This window comes from Rhea pennata, chromosome 11 (genome assembly GCF_028389875.1).
Source record: "Rhea pennata isolate bPtePen1 chromosome 11, bPtePen1.pri, whole genome shotgun sequence".
Classification (NCBI taxonomy): Eukaryota; Metazoa; Chordata; class Aves; order Rheiformes; family Rheidae; genus Rhea; species Rhea pennata.
This window is the reverse complement of record NC_084673.1, coordinates 14,825,123-14,841,716: the sequence shown is the minus strand read 5'-3', so window position 1 is coordinate 14,841,716 and position 16,594 is coordinate 14,825,123. Positions and strand designations below refer to the sequence as shown.

Sequence of the window (16,594 nt, the reverse complement as noted above, 5' to 3'; positions counted from 1 at the left end):
GATAGCAATCTGAATCTTCAATGCATGAACAGAAATCACACAGAAAATCTAGGAAGATAATACTGTGGCTGAACAGGTGCAATAAAAGTACTTTACTGAAAGAAAAGCAATCTTTTTTTTTTCCTCTATAACATTTTTTCCTTAAGTTTATGACTTGTCAAATGCTGTCCTTTGGAACACTACACAGGAACGACAGAATGGCTTGAAATTTTTTAGAATGCGTGGAAGGTCCTTGCGCTGAGCTCTCATGCCTGACACTTGGACATTTCTGAACCTGCAAGGAATCTAAGACCCAATGTCATGACCTGAGACTTCTGCAATGACTTGATCTTCCAACTGCTGCTTCCTTAGTAGCTATTGCTAGCTTCCTAGGCCACTTGGCAATTCCACGTGTGCACGTGGCAGAGGCCGGGGTATATCAACGGGAAATCAGCATGCCAGTATTATTTCCAAACAGACATCCAGGCAAAGGTCTACCAAGCCCCCAGCAGCGTCCCAACTGAAACCATGGCTTCCAATCCCTGTATTTAAACACACTCAAAATGCAAACCATAACTATCTGCTGTTCATGAGCAATCTACAGAAGCACTGAAAAACAAGGCGCATAGAAACTATCAGTCCCTTCCCAAATGCTCTTTGGGCAGACTGGTTCTTGAAGCAAACAAATGAATGCTTCTCCAAACTCATGGATAAGAAAAGTTGTGGACAAAGCTTTAAATGTTAAAGTAAAGGCAAAAAGATTAAAAAAAATAAGCTGAAACAAAGAAAATAGATAAAAAGTAGCTGCTGATAGACAGAGGGGAAAGAAATACTCTCCAACTATCCTAATATTCAGTAGTGGAGAAAGGAAACAGGAGATGGCCAAAAAGACAAGTATTTTTAAAGGCTTACTTATAGATGCTTAAACATTATTAATTCTTTTCTTATAAGAACAACTGTCTTTTCTGAGCCTGCTCTGCAAGTCTCAGTAATACTTATTCCCAAAGAACAGATAAGTGCAGGGGCAAAGCCAGGAAGGAGCAGGATAGCTCAAATACTATAAAAAGCAGATGATAATGATGTTTCAACTATTAATAACTTAAATTAACATTCAGTTTTTAACATTTAGTTTTTAACATTCATTCTTGCATCATCCAACAAAGACGGCTGATACAAAGCAGGAAAATAAAAGGCAAAAAGGGGGGAAAAATGAACAGAAAATAAAAATCCTGTCTATTGTCCCAGGCATACTTGGTTTTTAAGAACAGTTTAGTTCAGTGTTTCACTCCCCATGGATTGCTTAACTGAACTTGTAACTAGAAGACAGCACACTTTAAGAAGGTCCCATGTTATTTCCAGAAACTGTTATTTGAGTTACACATCCTCTAGATTATACAAATCACTCCATTTTTTAGTATGTACAGACACTTTTAAAATATAGGATATTCCAGCTTATATTTTATGTATGTATTTGTATACATACATAAACATACATACAGGCATGTACATATCTTGTTTAAGGCAACAGGACATACATGCATGCATACAAGTGAAATTGGACACACTGCGTGTAACAGTACTCTTCCAAATACAGCAAAGGATCACATAAAACAGTGCTTATTTGCCTCAAGAGGACTGATTATTTCCTGTGTTTCTCCAGGAAATTTCCTTATTATAGCTTGGTCTTTCAGGTGTGTTTGAGAATTTGGGTAAGGACACTTCCTATGCTGCAGAAAGCAATAGTAAGAAAGAGTCCTTAAGGATGTCTGCACAGCTTGTGAAGGCCACAAGCCCGTTATCCTCTTTTACGACATTAACTGTGCATTTCAAGAGCCAAATAGTATCTACTAGACTAAAATTCATACAGACTGGTTTGTCTGCATGCCAAGTAAACATGCAATGATGGATCAGTCAAGTTATCCTTACACAAATCACTCCTTCATATATATTGCGCTCTGTGCCTACCATAGAAAACTATGCTGGCAGGCTACTAAAGCCTGAACTCTAAAATTCTACAGCTGGCATTTTAAAAACATTTTTTATTCAATGATCTAAAAGCTCTTCACAAAGTAGAGCTAGTTTAATGATCTCTTCTTACTTCCAAGGTACAGAAAGGCAAATGTTATGCTCAATGTCCGGATCAAATTCCACAATTAGTATTTTAGTAACACTGTAGTGTCACACTCATAGATCACTAATAAAAGATACTGCTACTGAAATTGCACATAGCTACCTTACCCTCAGTGTCTCCCTATTTTCATTTTTAGCTGCATACTTTCAGGTTACATCTGTTTTTAGCATGTCATTTAAATAACCTGAGATAACTACATCTGTTGAAGAAAGTTAAAATAATCTTTTGACTCTTTTATTAAAAAAAAAATAAATTATAAGGATTGAAACTTCTGATTTCTTCCCAGTATGCCATCTCTATGAACAGGTTACTTGTATAGTGTCATACAATAAATTTGTTTTTATTCATTTTTCCTTTCTGGCACTAACACTAGAATAATTTAAATAAAAAGATCAGGTCCTAAAAGATCATGATTACAACATACATTTTTGCTACTGACAGGAACTAGTGTTGCTGCCCATAAGCTAATTTTCTAGCAATATAATTTTATTTATTCACTGCAAACATAAACAGAAAGGAATATAACACTCATTTTTAATAAAACTTTGCATAATTAAACATGGACAGATAAAGAATTGAATCTAGTCCCAGTGAATGTAAAGCTATTTTTCAGTGGTTCTTCTGTGCAGACAATTTTGAAAATGCTTCTACATAAAGTGATTTTGAAAGGCTAGTTCTCTACATGCCATATATTTTTCCAGAAGATCCATCTTTTGAGCACAAACTTCTTGTTCTTTTGACTTGACTCAAAGGAAATAAATGGAACCACATGTTTATGTGAATAAGGTAAGCTGGATTCAGCCCTTAGCACTTCTAGCTCTAAATAACTATTTTCAGATAAACACAATCAGAACGGAGTTTAAATAACTACTAGAAAACAAGATACATTTTAAGAGATGCTAAAACTCACTCAGATGAGCAACTGAAGCATCACCCTGGTGTAAACAGAAATGGATATGATACTACAACAGTGAAATAACAAGAAATTTTGCTAATGATTTTTGGAAAAATGCAAATTAAGGCTGATATTAGTAACAAACAGTAGAATACCTTTATTAATAACTTTCCTTGGAAGTAAGATGATTTATTATAACTATGTTATGCAACATATGCACAATACAACTAAAAAGAACATTAATTAATCAAGTAGTTGGTTGTGCTCGTAATTTGACTAAAAATTGTGGTGTTGCAGAACGTGGCTTGGAGTTGGGAAGCATGCATATGAAAACAGACCAGTGCTTAGGAGCTATTTGTTTATTCTTTTGTTTCTGAAATTGCACAGGAAATTACCACCTGTCTGTGGGAACTGGCAAATATTAGAAAAAAATAATTAAAATAAATTTGAAATGGAAGCAGGCATTTAACAAAACAAACAGAATACAATTGCAGCACATAAGGTACTAGGGAGGTTCAGTGTATTTATTTGTAACAATACCATGTAGTATAGGTGACAATGAGTGTTTCTGATATCTTGTAATGTTTAAAATTGGTACAACAGCTTTAAACAGGAAGAGAATGTGTAATGAGCTATATACAAGTAAATTTTGTAGACCCTCCACAGTCCTACAGTCCTTCACATCAACATGATTCCACAGCTTTTGAGGTTAAAACAGAGTGTGATTTTATATGTTAAATACTGGGAAAAGAAACATTTTACATGGGGGAATATAAAGCTGAAAAACTTAGTTACATTCCATTTGCTCTGTGCCGTTTTCACGGGCACTAACAGCACTTGTGTGTCTACTCTCTTCAACTCTGCCAGAATTGATATATCAGACTTCAAGCAGATTTAAATATTTATATCTAGAATTCTATTTTCAGGCTCTGCACAGATTTAACTGCATTTAGTTTTAACTCTGGTGATTTCTGTATACATGCTAAACGCAAGAATGCCAGATGCTCAAATGGGACAGAGGATTATTATTACTTATTTAGTTATACAGATCCATTCCTCACGTGTCCAGATGCATGAAGAGGAAGTAGAGAAAAGACACCCTCCCAGAGGGCTAACACCTCCTCCTGATGAGACTTGCAGTGAGGGAGTCACAGGTTATGAGTTCCAGAAATGACTCTATGACTGATTCATTCTGCAAACTTTTGTCAGCATCCTCATCAGTGATCACATGAATTAAAAACGCTCAGATTTTCACAGGCTAAACTTATGTACTCACATTCTAAAATTTTGGTCTTCCTTCTAATTAATGTTTGCAAAATGAGTCAGAACACTTAAGGAAAATATACTGTAGAATATGAGAATAAATGTAAAAAACCAAAACTGCTAAGAAAAAACCCTCAAAGACGACTGAAATTTTGATTTATATACATTACTTTCCTACTAGGAAGACTTCCTTCAAAGGAGTTTGACTACATAAATGCCACCCCAGACATTAAAATTCTACCAGCCACATAAGGTGATAAAATAATTACAGCAAAAGACACTGCCAATAGCTTATTGACACAGCACTGAAAAGGAGTAATGCACAGATTAAACATAAAGTGTAAATGAGTATAACGAGACTATGAACATACATCTTTAAGTAAAAGATCAAACTTTTGATAAACTTAGGTTAGAAAAAAAATCCTTAAACGTGAGAAAGTTAAGAAATAACAAAATAACATAACAAAATTGAAAAACTAAGATATGAACTAAACTTTCAAAAAAGCAGAGATACTGAATTTACTATCATAGTACTTGAATTTAAATTTTATAGAAATCCTAGAAGTCAACACCACAGCCCACTACAGGCACTTCAAGTTAGTATCACAGCCTGAATTCTGAATCAGAAAACAATACCTCAATCAACCTGTCACACAGCCTGAGTTTCTTCTTTCTTTAAAATAAATGTATTCTTAGTTTTGCATACTGCGACTTCTGCCATTAATATCTGACCAGCATCTAGACAAAACCGCTTGCATCAATGTGAATGACACTATATAAACAATAATGAACACAGAATATTGGACCAGACCTGTCAATCTAGAAGACTATTCTCTGATTTTACGACTTTTGCCAAGTCCATAAACAGGAGCCATAATAAATACTTGGAATGAAATGATAGCTCATAGCAACACATTTCTGATCAACAGAATGCTGATCCGTAACAGCAAGCGATACCAGAATTTAGCTCGAGCTAAATTCTGGAAATGGATTTCAATTCACAAGTACAATGCTTTAATAAAGTAGAAGAAAGTAAGTAATGTTGTAAGACTTTGCTTTGCTAGGTGATCATATAAATCAATTGTTTGAGAAAGCCCATTAGGTGCGCAGTAAATCACTGTTGCCATAAAAGAGAATAGAATTTGCTGCTAAGCAAGTATTCACTCTCCATCTCTGTCAGAAAGAGTCTAGGTACAACACAGAGCCAATGTGATATCATGGTTGTAAGTGACAGTGGACAAACACTTTTGAAAAAGTGTAACTGGACAACAAGGATCTACTTAAGGCCGAAAGTGCGTGCATGGGTAGACCTTAAATTATACAATGCATGTGGGACAGGGTCAGTCTGGTACTCACACAGACAGTACATATGGGCTGCATCTACATTAGTGTTTTAGTTCAGATCAGCAGCTTCTGAAGCAAAGTACTGAAGGATTTGAAGCTGACCCCATGCACTCAGATCAGAGCTAGTCTGATCCCCTGAAATACATATACTGTAAATGCCAGGTTCTCAGCACCAGCTACACACCAACAGCACTATGGTAGTTTCTAATGCAAACACAAAGAATCAGTCTAACAAATGTAGAAAACCAAAAAGAAAGTACTAGCAAGAACAGTGTTTTACAGTTCTGTTACAAAACTCCACTCTGCACCTAACAGTGAATAGAGGATTACAACCACATAAGCATTAAAATTTCATTGAAAATTATAGAATTAAGAGCATTACTATTGATATTTCATTATTTGTTGTTTACTGTCATTTCTAGATCATATTTTTATGTGACAAAAATGAACAGCATGATCTTTATGTTCAGGTATGCTGTGATACAGTCTACAAGAGAGTTCTAGGGCACAGTTCTGATCTCACTGTATTAATTTCAACAAAATGCTTTGGATTTATTTTAAAATCATTAAAGAAATCACAATGATGCTCCAGAGAGAAGGAAGCAGCAAAAACTTCTCATAGTAACAAATTTTCATTAGCTCTCATCACATCCAGAGACAATAATTGCATCATTCTTTTATTACATGAACTGAAGTATGTAGTAATGTGAAGCTCCATACAGACAACAATAGTTTTCTATTACCCAAGAGAGGAGGGGTAGTCCCATAGTCTATTGTACTGTACAGGTGTCAGTGTCCTCCTTCCCTTTAATGCAAAAGAATTAAATATGAATCTATCTCATGTAGATATTTAATTTTACAAATAATTAACAGTTCCGACTACTAAAATCACTTATTGTGCATGTCCTAATCATTAGTGTTTCTGACATAGAAGGGCAACAGTGTTTTCTCCAAAGAAATGGTACAAGTTGTTAAAAAAAACGGTGACCAAGCAGGGTTTGAAAATGTTTGCATCACTCAGCTGAAACATCTATAGTTAGAACTTCAGAAGTCTACAAGATCTGTTCTGCGGGTCATGGTGCCACCTAGGGGAAAGCTGAAAAGGACCAAGAAGCATAGTTACTGAGCAGACGGTAGCATTATGTCAATGAAACTCAAAATTTGGTCTAGTTCACAAAACTATGAAACAAAGAATACATATTAAGGTTTGAAGAAGGGAAAAAAAGTGCTATTTAAGAGCTCAGCTCTATGTTGAGCTTTGTGCTTTAGTGATATGATACAAGGTCTTTTACAAAAGTTATTTCACAATGATGTGGATATAAGTTTTCAATTCGAAGTATGTTTTTGATAATAAAACGTGTTCAGGTTTTTGACCAAAAAAGCTTTATTTTGTTTAAATTTCTGCCTGATGATGTATTAAAGATAAAGTTCATCTGATGTCTTGATTAACGATTAAAATAAAATATGGAATACTTCAGCGTACATTTAGATCAACACTATGGAAATAACTGATAAAATGCAAAGTATGCCTAAATAAAGGTAAAACACTTCACATCATTACAAGTGCACATTTACTGCACATGAAAACACACTGTATTTACTAAAGGAGACAACAGGGAAGTGGAAACTAAGATTCCTGACACTGAAAAAAGCATTCAGGCCCAGTATATTTGAGATATCCCTGAAAACAAAAGAAAGCACAGAGAAACTATGAGATGATGTATTTTAAAATACGACCTAAAATTTCAATACATACATAAAAGAAAAAACATATCCATAGCAGTCATAAGAGATTAGACACAGATAAAATGGTTATGAGTGCAGCAAAATCCACAAAACTCATTAAGGTAACACACATACACATGATTATTAGAATGAGCAAGACATAGCTGAACTATCTACTTTAAGATCTTATATAACTCTACAAACAGTTTTTAACACTGCACAGCTATAGATTTAGGCTTTATAAATTCTTCTAAACATCATGATAATAAACACGCGTACCAACTCTATAGAGACAACATACAGATATCTATGTGGACATTTGTGTTATATGTTTCCATTTTATCTCAAATACTTTTAGATGTTAAGAGCAGAAAAAGTAACCAGTGTCAGTTACCAGTTAGAAGAAACATTTTTTCCACGAGTTGTTTAATAAAGTCGTTCCCTATAATACAATTGCCCATTTCTTGCTCTCTTCTTTAACACAACTTACGTTGCCCAGATATCTAGAAAAGGAAAAAAGACGAAGAAGAATTAGACTGACCCTCGAGATCGGAGAACCTTTCTCAGTGAAGACAGTGTTTGCAAATTTCCACTGAATTCAGAAAAGGAAACATTTGCATTTTCCATTTTTATTAGAGTGTTTTATCAATAATTAATAAAAAAGTAAGGTTTTGATTACATAAGAACATACAGGACCAGTTTGGAAATGCACTTATTTCTGCACATAAGTTCTTTTTCTTGTCATTCTTGCCAGGAATATCTTCTGCGATTAATTCAAAATGCTGAGACAATTTGTTTTCTCCTCTTTCTTTAAGTGCTTTCAGATGAGAGAGAATCAAAAGGTACTTATCCAAACACAGTACAAATTGATGAAGAATTCCTAGACATAGAAACTCTCCTATAAGACAAATGTTACTAAGTAAACAGAGGAATCCACTTATATTATAGCTACTACTGGTACTGCAAACTTTCCAGCTATTACAAACAGCCCTAAACAATCTTTCAAAACTTTCTGTAACATCTTGCATTTGAAAAGACATGAAGGGAAACAATTATGAAGCTGGTTTCTTTTATAGCAGGAATGCAGGTACAGTTAAAAAAAAATCAATATTTTAGAGGGCATGAACCTTGGTTGTGGATCCGTAGCCATACAAGGATGCTGATCAGTCTTATCTTTAAAATGTTTTATGCAGCTGCACATTGCATTCAGAGTTGCCTGTGGAATAGGACATAATAATCAGCAGGGGAAGGAGAGCTCATTACGATGAGCTCTCCTTCCCGTGCAGATTACCTCAGCGTGAAGCACGTATCTCAACCAAAAAAAGATTGCTACTGAGTGCTACACAAGATGATTTTAAATCAGCTAGCCTGGTGTTCAGCCTGTATTTACAACCTTCTTCTAACCTTCAGAACAGCAGAAGGATCAAGATAATCTCTTAATATTAGCAACCTAAAAGTTTAGGAACAAATCACTAAGTAGATAAAACTCATTCATAGACCTGTCAAGTCTCATGCTCACACACTGACTCCCAATTCACATATGAAAAATTCAGCAGCAAGAACTGATGTAAAAGGGCCAAGGCAGGACATTTCATATGTTGGGGAGAGAGCATCCAGCACACTGGACAATACTGAGAAGAAACTTCCATTCAAAAAAGTACAAATAAAGTGATACCTCATATACAGATTTATAGTCTTTAAATAACATACAAAAATATGCATAACTGCAGGAGATAAAGACATTTGCCTATAAGATATCAAGGACTCCCACTGGACATAACAGGCCAACTAATAACATTAGTGTTTGGACAACTTTTTAATCAGAATGCAGTATTCTGGAAAGTAATAACGATTTGTTTGTCTCCTTGTCTCAATTAGGTAAGAAAATCAGGGACTTGTGGCAACTTTTTAGTACTAACATTGCTGTAAAGTCAGAGAGTGGAATCTCAGAGATTCCACATTGCTGTAAAGTCAGAAAGCATCACCAAAAGAAACACACACTCACCTAGCTATCAGGTATTTCCATTCTTGTCTGAGATAAATGATGATCCTTTCACAAATCACACTATTTGCAATGAAATGACTGAAAACCCCTTGGCTATTATGGAAGTTCCAGGATTTAACTCCCACACAAGATTTTGATCTCAAAATCTTCCTGTTACTACATTGCATGGACTGAGAATGTCTAGATGTGGCATGTGAATTGCTAGCTTTCTTCCACTGCACACACTGCAGAACTATACATGCAAAGCGTACAATTAAAGGTGTACCCACAGTATAAACATATCTCAAATATGTCTCTGCCAAAAATTCCTATGTATATACTCTAGAAAAGTGAATGTCTCTCACAGCCACAGGAAGATCTGAACAGTGTGAGGAGTTTCAGCCTAAGTTGCTATTACATGAGCAGAAGTTGTTTTAAGTGTTAATTCACCTGACCCCCACAAAAGGATCCTTCTTATACTTCTCTCTCTCAAAATTCACCTTTGTCCAGCCTACATGCTTCCACATCTGCAAAGTACCTGATAAAAAGATGTGTACGCAAGTATTTTCTGAAAACATTTATTCTGTCTGTATTCAAGAATTTGAAGACAGAGGCACTCAGCTGCTCAAATAGCAGACTAAACTAAATGGAAAAGAACAACTGTCATATTCAAAGCACATTAAGTTTGTTCTTCATTTCTGTCAATATGCCAGAAAGTTTCTTTGTATTCTTTGACCAATAAATGTATTTTTTCTGGACAGAAGACCTCTCTTTCATAATGCCCCTGGATTTGGTTTATAGAGTTAATTCTAAAACAGGAAAGTAAAGTTTTATTATATCACTACAGCACACCTCATTTTCACATGGCACTACCTACATTAATATTGACAACACAGGAGAAAGTTTTCAGTGAATTTTTTTCTATACAGTAACTGTGATATAGAAAAGGAGTTATTAAATCAGAAAAAATACTGGTAAATTAATACTAAGACTTTTTAAAGTCTTAGTTTTACTAATTCATTCTAATACAAAAGGCAGTATATTTAATTGTAAACAAATACAAAACGCTAATGCTTGCGCTCTACTTTGTAAAGCCACATCAAGAGATTCTTGCACTCATCTTTGCTTCACATGTGCAAACATTTTCATCGGATATTTAGGGATTATGTTGTGAACAGGATCCGTGAATTGATCAATGTTAAAAATAACTCTGAAGAGTAGAAAATAACTTAAAGTATGGGAACCGCACCCTTTTGCCATAGTTTCACTTCAGCTAGCAGCAAATGACAGAGAGATTAAGAAACAGAGTAAAACAAATGGAAAGGAAGGGAAACAGAGAAGGTTAGTAGAACTCCTCAAGATGGTATCACTGCCAAATGAATATTGAATCACAGCCTCACACTTCACCAGTGTTTGGTGTTCTAAGAGCAGCAAATAGCTATGAATGTTCATATGTCAACGTGTCATAGCTTCTGGTGAATGCTGATAATTAAATAGCAAACTCTTGCCTTTCAATATGTTTATTTGCATTTCATGTTTTATTAACAGCTGAAAATTCAGTTTTGACCTCCAGTGTCCTGGAACATACTCTGGCATAACTTTACCCACTTCCGAAATGAAGATTATACTGTAACTAAGTATTACACATCTTGACCTGATTTTGACCTGAGATATCCCAGGACATATTGCTGTGTATGGAAACATGTAAAATCAGCTACTAAGTAGATTTGACAAGAACCACAGCAGTGCTTGCCTATCTAGATGAGATCAGACCTGAATCCTTATAAATGATGTACTAGGCATTGTTTTTGCTGCACAGATGCAGTAACACATTCCAATTACGGAAACTGCACAATTTTTATTCTACCATAAAATTAAAATAAGAGATACTAGGAGATACAGTAAGGAAAGCCCATTTAGAGATACTGAAACAAAGTACACTTTACAGAAGTATACAGCAAACTTGTAGAATTTCCTGTTGTTGAGATTATTGTGTCTGATACTGTGCCAAAATTACATAATTTGAAATTGGTGTTAGCATGTCAGAGCCACAGTGGCCAAAACAATTACAAGGATCTAAGATCTTAAGCATAAGTTGATCATATCCTAAGATTAGAATTTTCTTTTTCATATTCGCCATTGCACAATTGAAATCATGATCTTGCATCCTGAGGAAACCTAAAGTCAGTTTACTATTCATCACTTGTAAGACTGAAGACATACAAATATTGACTATTTGAGGTCTTTTGGGGGCGCTGCTGCAAATTGCTTTTCAGTCTTCTAATGAATCATCATGTATTAGACAAGGTTTCTACAACTTAAATATGCTAGTTTTCTGACATGAGAATTTCAACATATTTGTTCACTTTTTGTAGTGCACAGATTTCTTGTTATTCACATTTCATTTAGAACTGTTAGACTTGAGAATTTAAACACCTTGGAGATTTTCTCTTAAGTCATGAAAAATATATTCTACTTACAAGATTGAACATACGATACAAATCCCAGCATAAGTTACACTGAAGTAACCCAAATTTGATACTTGGAGAAAAAATTCTGGCCTGTACTCTCCCTGAATAAGCAACTTCCATGTATGCAGAAATTATGTAGTGGAAAAAGTACAAAAGCAAATACCAAAAAAAGCAGAAAAACTCATTGAATACTTGCAACCCTGAAGAACCTATTGAATCTGTTTAACTAACCATGCACATCCAGTAAGACAGAAATAGCTTAAAGTTAAAGACATTTAAGATAATAACCCTTTAAAAATTACAATGACCTTAAATTTATTTCACCTATTATTTTCTCTTGCCATCTATTATTTTTTCTTGTCATTATGGCATTGTAAAAAGGATTAGAATGACACCATCTAGGACACTTTGAACACATTAGAACTATGCAGGAAAAAAATAATGAAAACAGTCAGAATTTCTGAAAATGGCAATAAGGAAAACAAAGTCTCAGCAGTTAAACTCTTACTAGATATAAAATAATTTAGAATACAAAACATTCACTACAGATTACATTTGAAGTATATAGCAAAAGCAACTATCACAAGAACTGCCCAAGGGGCTTACATTAGAAAAGAATCATCCAACTCTGCTATCCAGTGCTGTTACACACTGCTAAGATGACTGCTAAAGTTTCACCTGCAAACACCTATTATTCATGAGGACAAGATTCTGGGCAAGAAATATTGCGTTGATCTTACCTTCTGCTGTGTGAAGCTCCTCTGCCTTTCTGGAAGACAGGTTCTTCAGAGAACTACAGGAACAGCCCATCTCACTTTATGCAGAGCTCTAGCAGATCACAGCTCTCTTTCCACTTCTGAGTTCCTGCAATTTTTTAAATTTTTTCACACGTTTAACAGGAAAAAAATGAAACCACTGAAATCACGATTTGATTACTTCTACTGCAAAATCATTCCTTCTTGTGAATACTTTTTCCTCCTCCCTCTTTTTCAAAGATGCTACATGCAAGGAAAAATCTCCCTAGTTACAAACTTCACATGCTTGCAACCCTTTGCTCGGGGTCAGTGAACAAGCTGCCTCAGGAAAGTCACTTTATTTTTCCACTCATTTTGGAATGGAACTATGTTAAAATACATACACTGATGTAAAATATATTTTGGTTATGCCGGTTAAGTTGAACAAACATACTGGAGCCATACATCTATTTCAATCCTCCTCTTCTACCAGCTACCTCGGTTTTGCGGTGCTCAGCAGGCCTTCGTGTATTCCTGCTGCCTATCTCAAGGGACAGCCTGCCGGGGATCACAGCAAAAGCAGCAAAGACAACCCTCCAAACACCCTCGCCAGAACAACCGTGCCATTCAGAATACTTCTGTTAGAAATGCTGAAGGCGGCAGCGCAGAGGCGCTTTGTAAAGGGCCCGGCACACAACGAGGTTCCCCTACGCGAGCGGGGCCGGCACAGCCCGCCCGGCAGGCTCCGTCCCGCTCCCGGGCGGGCGGGCAGGGACGTGCCACGCGCCTGCCATCCCGCCGGCTCATCTGGACAGTCGGCGTGACGCCCAAATGCAGTATTTTAGCAGTATTTCAACCACTTTACTGGAAGCTCATTTTCAAATCCCACACATAACCGCATCCCCTTGATGTAGTTTTGGGATACACGACAGGAAAATAACATGAAAGAGAGAAACAAACAAAATAATGATATATTGAACCCACGAGCTGTGTGTTTTGTCACTAGTTCCTTTGTCCGTTTCCACCACGTTTTTCCCTCAGGCTCCCTCTTTCCGATTCCTGCCTTCTCGCTCTCCGCCCCAGCCGCCTGCCCCGTCCCGCACTAAGGCTCCAGCCTGCCCCTCGGTTCTTCCTCGCTGCCTGCTCGCATGGCGCCGCGGTTTCTCTTTTCCTTCCCGCGAGGAGCCCGCGGACGAGCCGCCCCGGCCGGGCCGGGCCGGGCCGGGCCGGGCCGCGCCGCGCCGCGCCGCGCCGCGCCGCCCGCCCCTGCCGAGGCCGAGGCGGGGTCCGCAGCGCCTTCCTGCCGCCATTTTAGCTTCCGAGGGCGCGGGCCGCCAGCCGCAGCTCGTTACTGAGCTGCGGGGCGGGGGGCGGCCGCGGTCACCGGCTCGTGCGCACCCGGGAGCCGCCTCCTCCCCTCCCCGGGGGGCGCCGCCCGTGAGGAAACGGCCCTTGCCGCGAGGGAGAGCGCGGGGGCGGCGGTACGGCGGGCCGGCCTCCTCCTTCCCCCCGCCCGCCGCTGGGAGGGGGCCGCGGCGGCGGCGGCGGCGGCGGCGGGCGCGTTTGCGAGCGCGCAGACGCGCGGCGCCGGGCAGGGCTGCGCGGCCTCGGGGCGGCGGGGCGCGGCGCCTCCTGCCTTTGCGCGGCCGAAGCCGCTTCCGAGGATGAAGTTCGGCTGTGTCTCCTTCCGGCAGCCCTACGCGGGCCTGGTTTTGAACGGGCTCAAAACTGTGGAGACCCGCTGGCGCCCCTGGCTCGCGGCCTACGAGGGCCGCACCGTGGCGGTTCACGTCGCGCTGCGGGACTGGGAGGGCGGCAGCTGGAGAGCCATACTGCTGGAGAGGCGCGGCGTGAGCCCGCGGCGGCTCCGGCGCCTGCTGCAGAGAGGGGAGCGGTTCGGCAGAGGCGTCGTGGCAGGTAAGCAGCCGCGGGTCGCGGCGCTTCGCCCGGCGGGCCGCCCTGCCCGGGCGGGCCCGCGGCGGGTGCAGCTGCGAGGGGAGAGCGTCTCCGCGCTGCCCGGCCGCTCGCTTGGGGCTGCGGGGCCCCTCTTCTCTCTAAAGCACGTTCAGACCCCTGCTAAAGGTTTAAAATGCAGCAGCTCTAAAATCTGCACGAGAAATAACGCTGATTTGTGCCACCTTGTCATACAGTAAGATAATATAAATGAGGTTGGCTAGTTTCATCCTGTGAAATATGGCAACTCCACGTTTTTGCATTTTGAGCTTATGAACTCTTGCTGAAATCATTTTACAGTACTCGTGTAGTTTAAGTGAAGTCATCATGTCGTATTGCTTTGCATGTCTAATGTATTAGACTATTATGTAAATAAAGCTCATTTCAGTTCTACAAATGCTACAAGTGCCACCGATGCTCAGAGGCTCTTTCGCTACTCCTGCAGCGTAGGAGAGTGGTGTTTCTTTGCTTGTGTTGTGCTGAAATGTAATGTAGTAGCCATACTGTGTAAAACTTAAAGTTTGTGTCCACCACTCATTTTGTACTTTTTTCTTGAGTATCAATTTGCTTGTCATACATTCTGTCTCCTCATTTGAGTATTTCTTGCTGTTCCTGCAAAATAAATTATTTTTATCACACGTACCAGAAAATTGTTCCAGTTCTATAGTTCTGAAAATTGTTAGGTGCTAAGTAATATTAAGACCAAGATTTCTAACCTTAGTGTAAATTGAATGTTAAACCAGAGTAGCTATAAAAGCTTCTTTGATCTTTATCAACGTTAAATAATATAAAAATTCAATAAAATAAATCTTACAAAAGCAAAAAGGGATCCAGAGAACAGGAATATCCATATACTTTAAAGATCTTAAAATTTAATAAAATGGTGTCTGGATAATGAGCAGATAATAGTTTTATTTTTAAAGAAGCTGTTTCAAGGCCGGCTGTAGCTCACGAGTTTTCAATAGCAGCTCTCCAAGAAGCAGACTTCTTTTGACAGAATTGTATCTCACTGGATTGGGGATCTTATAACTGCATGCTTCAACAGTTCTTTACCTAACTTCAGTCATACAGTAGTGATTGACACTTTTTTGAGGTGTGCATATTTGAAACTATGTTCTTCTGATAACATAAATTAGCTGTTTTGTATGTAATTTGGGAGGTTTACTTTTGGAAAAACTTTTCTAGAAGGTCAACCAACCAGATTTTTTCATTTTATAATACAGGATTAATTGACATTGGAGAGACATCCCTGTATCCAGAGAATTTACCTCCTGAAAAGGTTTTGGAGCTGGAAAACAAAGCTGTCCTCAGTAATCTAGAGCAGAAATACTTGACCGTTGTTTCAAATCCACGCTGGCTGCTAGAACCAATTCCTGCCAGAGGGAGCAGAGGTGTATGGCAGGTAGACATCCCTGAAGAACTGATCCCTCCAGAATCATAGGAGTGCCCCATGCTATATTTTTCTATTTAAGTAAGAACTTCTGATTTACCACTCAGAATGCTGAATGCAAGTGAATTATTTAGGATTGCCTTCCAAAGGTAATTGTCTGAAGTAGGAAATATATTTGTCGAACTGCCGTTTTGAGACAAAATAATGAAGATCTCACACTTATGACCAGTACTGGAAAGTAGTTATTATTTAGATTTTTCATGTATAAACAACTGTAAATAAATGTGACTTTAATACATGGTTGGTGTATTTTATGCCAATTTAAAATGTGACTAAATACAGGCATGTTACATGATGCACATGTATGTGATTCCATAAGGAAGAAAGTTATAGGATCCTATATTAAAAAAAAAAAAGATTTGAGAGCAAGCTTTCACCATTAATATGTTATCTGTCTTACAGCTCATTCCTACTCCACATTTGTGACATGATAGAGAAGGAAAGCATTTGAGATGATAAAGCTAGTCCAGGTGGCTTCTCTAATCGGGGCAGAAATTTATGTGATGGGGTCTGTGCATGGGCTGTCATGAATCTACTGTAATTTTAAAAAATTCCACAGAAGGCTCTCATGCATAGATTGGGTATGCTGCATGTACATATGTTGAGAGGGAGCAGCCTGCAGTATATGACTCTGGGAACTGACAGTGAGCCTTTGTAGAAAGACA

The 16,594-nt window shown here is 38.3% G+C and overlaps 1 protein-coding gene and 1 long non-coding RNA gene across 3 annotated transcripts; one reads left to right on the top strand and one right to left on the bottom strand.

The window, feature by feature from the left end:
* Positions 1-5,913: 5,913 nt before the first annotated feature.
* LOC134145334 (uncharacterized) lies at positions 5,914-13,744 on the bottom strand. 2 transcript variants are annotated; one of them, XR_009959585.1, is made up of 4 exons: positions 13,511-13,744; positions 12,533-12,656; positions 7,732-7,840; positions 5,914-6,708 (listed from the first exon to the last, which is right to left on the bottom strand). It is a non-coding gene; the product is annotated as an uncharacterized LOC134145334 (long non-coding RNA). The 2 variants fall into 2 exon arrangements; XR_009959584.1 differs by lacking the exon at positions 5,914-6,708 and having other exon boundaries at positions 7,326-7,840.
* Positions 13,745-14,119: 375 nt separating this feature from the next.
* On the top strand, positions 14,120-16,167 carry LOC134145307 (protein EOLA1-like). Its single transcript, XM_062584680.1, has 2 exons — positions 14,120-14,443; positions 15,703-16,167. Exons 1-2 carry the CDS (start codon positions 14,191-14,193, stop codon positions 15,918-15,920), a joined length of 471 nt encoding a protein of 156 aa, XP_062440664.1. The 5' UTR covers positions 14,120-14,190; the 3' UTR covers positions 15,921-16,167.
* The last annotated feature ends 427 nt before the right edge of the window (positions 16,168-16,594 follow it).

Excerpts from the sequence above, each read along its gene's own strand:
- LOC134145307 (XM_062584680.1), top strand. The coding sequence starts at position 14,191 with ATGAAGTTCGGCTGTGTCTCCTTCCGGCAGCCCTACGCGGGCCTGGTT. Across the intron at positions 14,444-15,702 it reads CGGCAGAGGCGTCGTGGCAG|GATTAATTGACATTGGAGAG; the intron begins GTAAGCAGCCGC and ends TTTATAATACAG.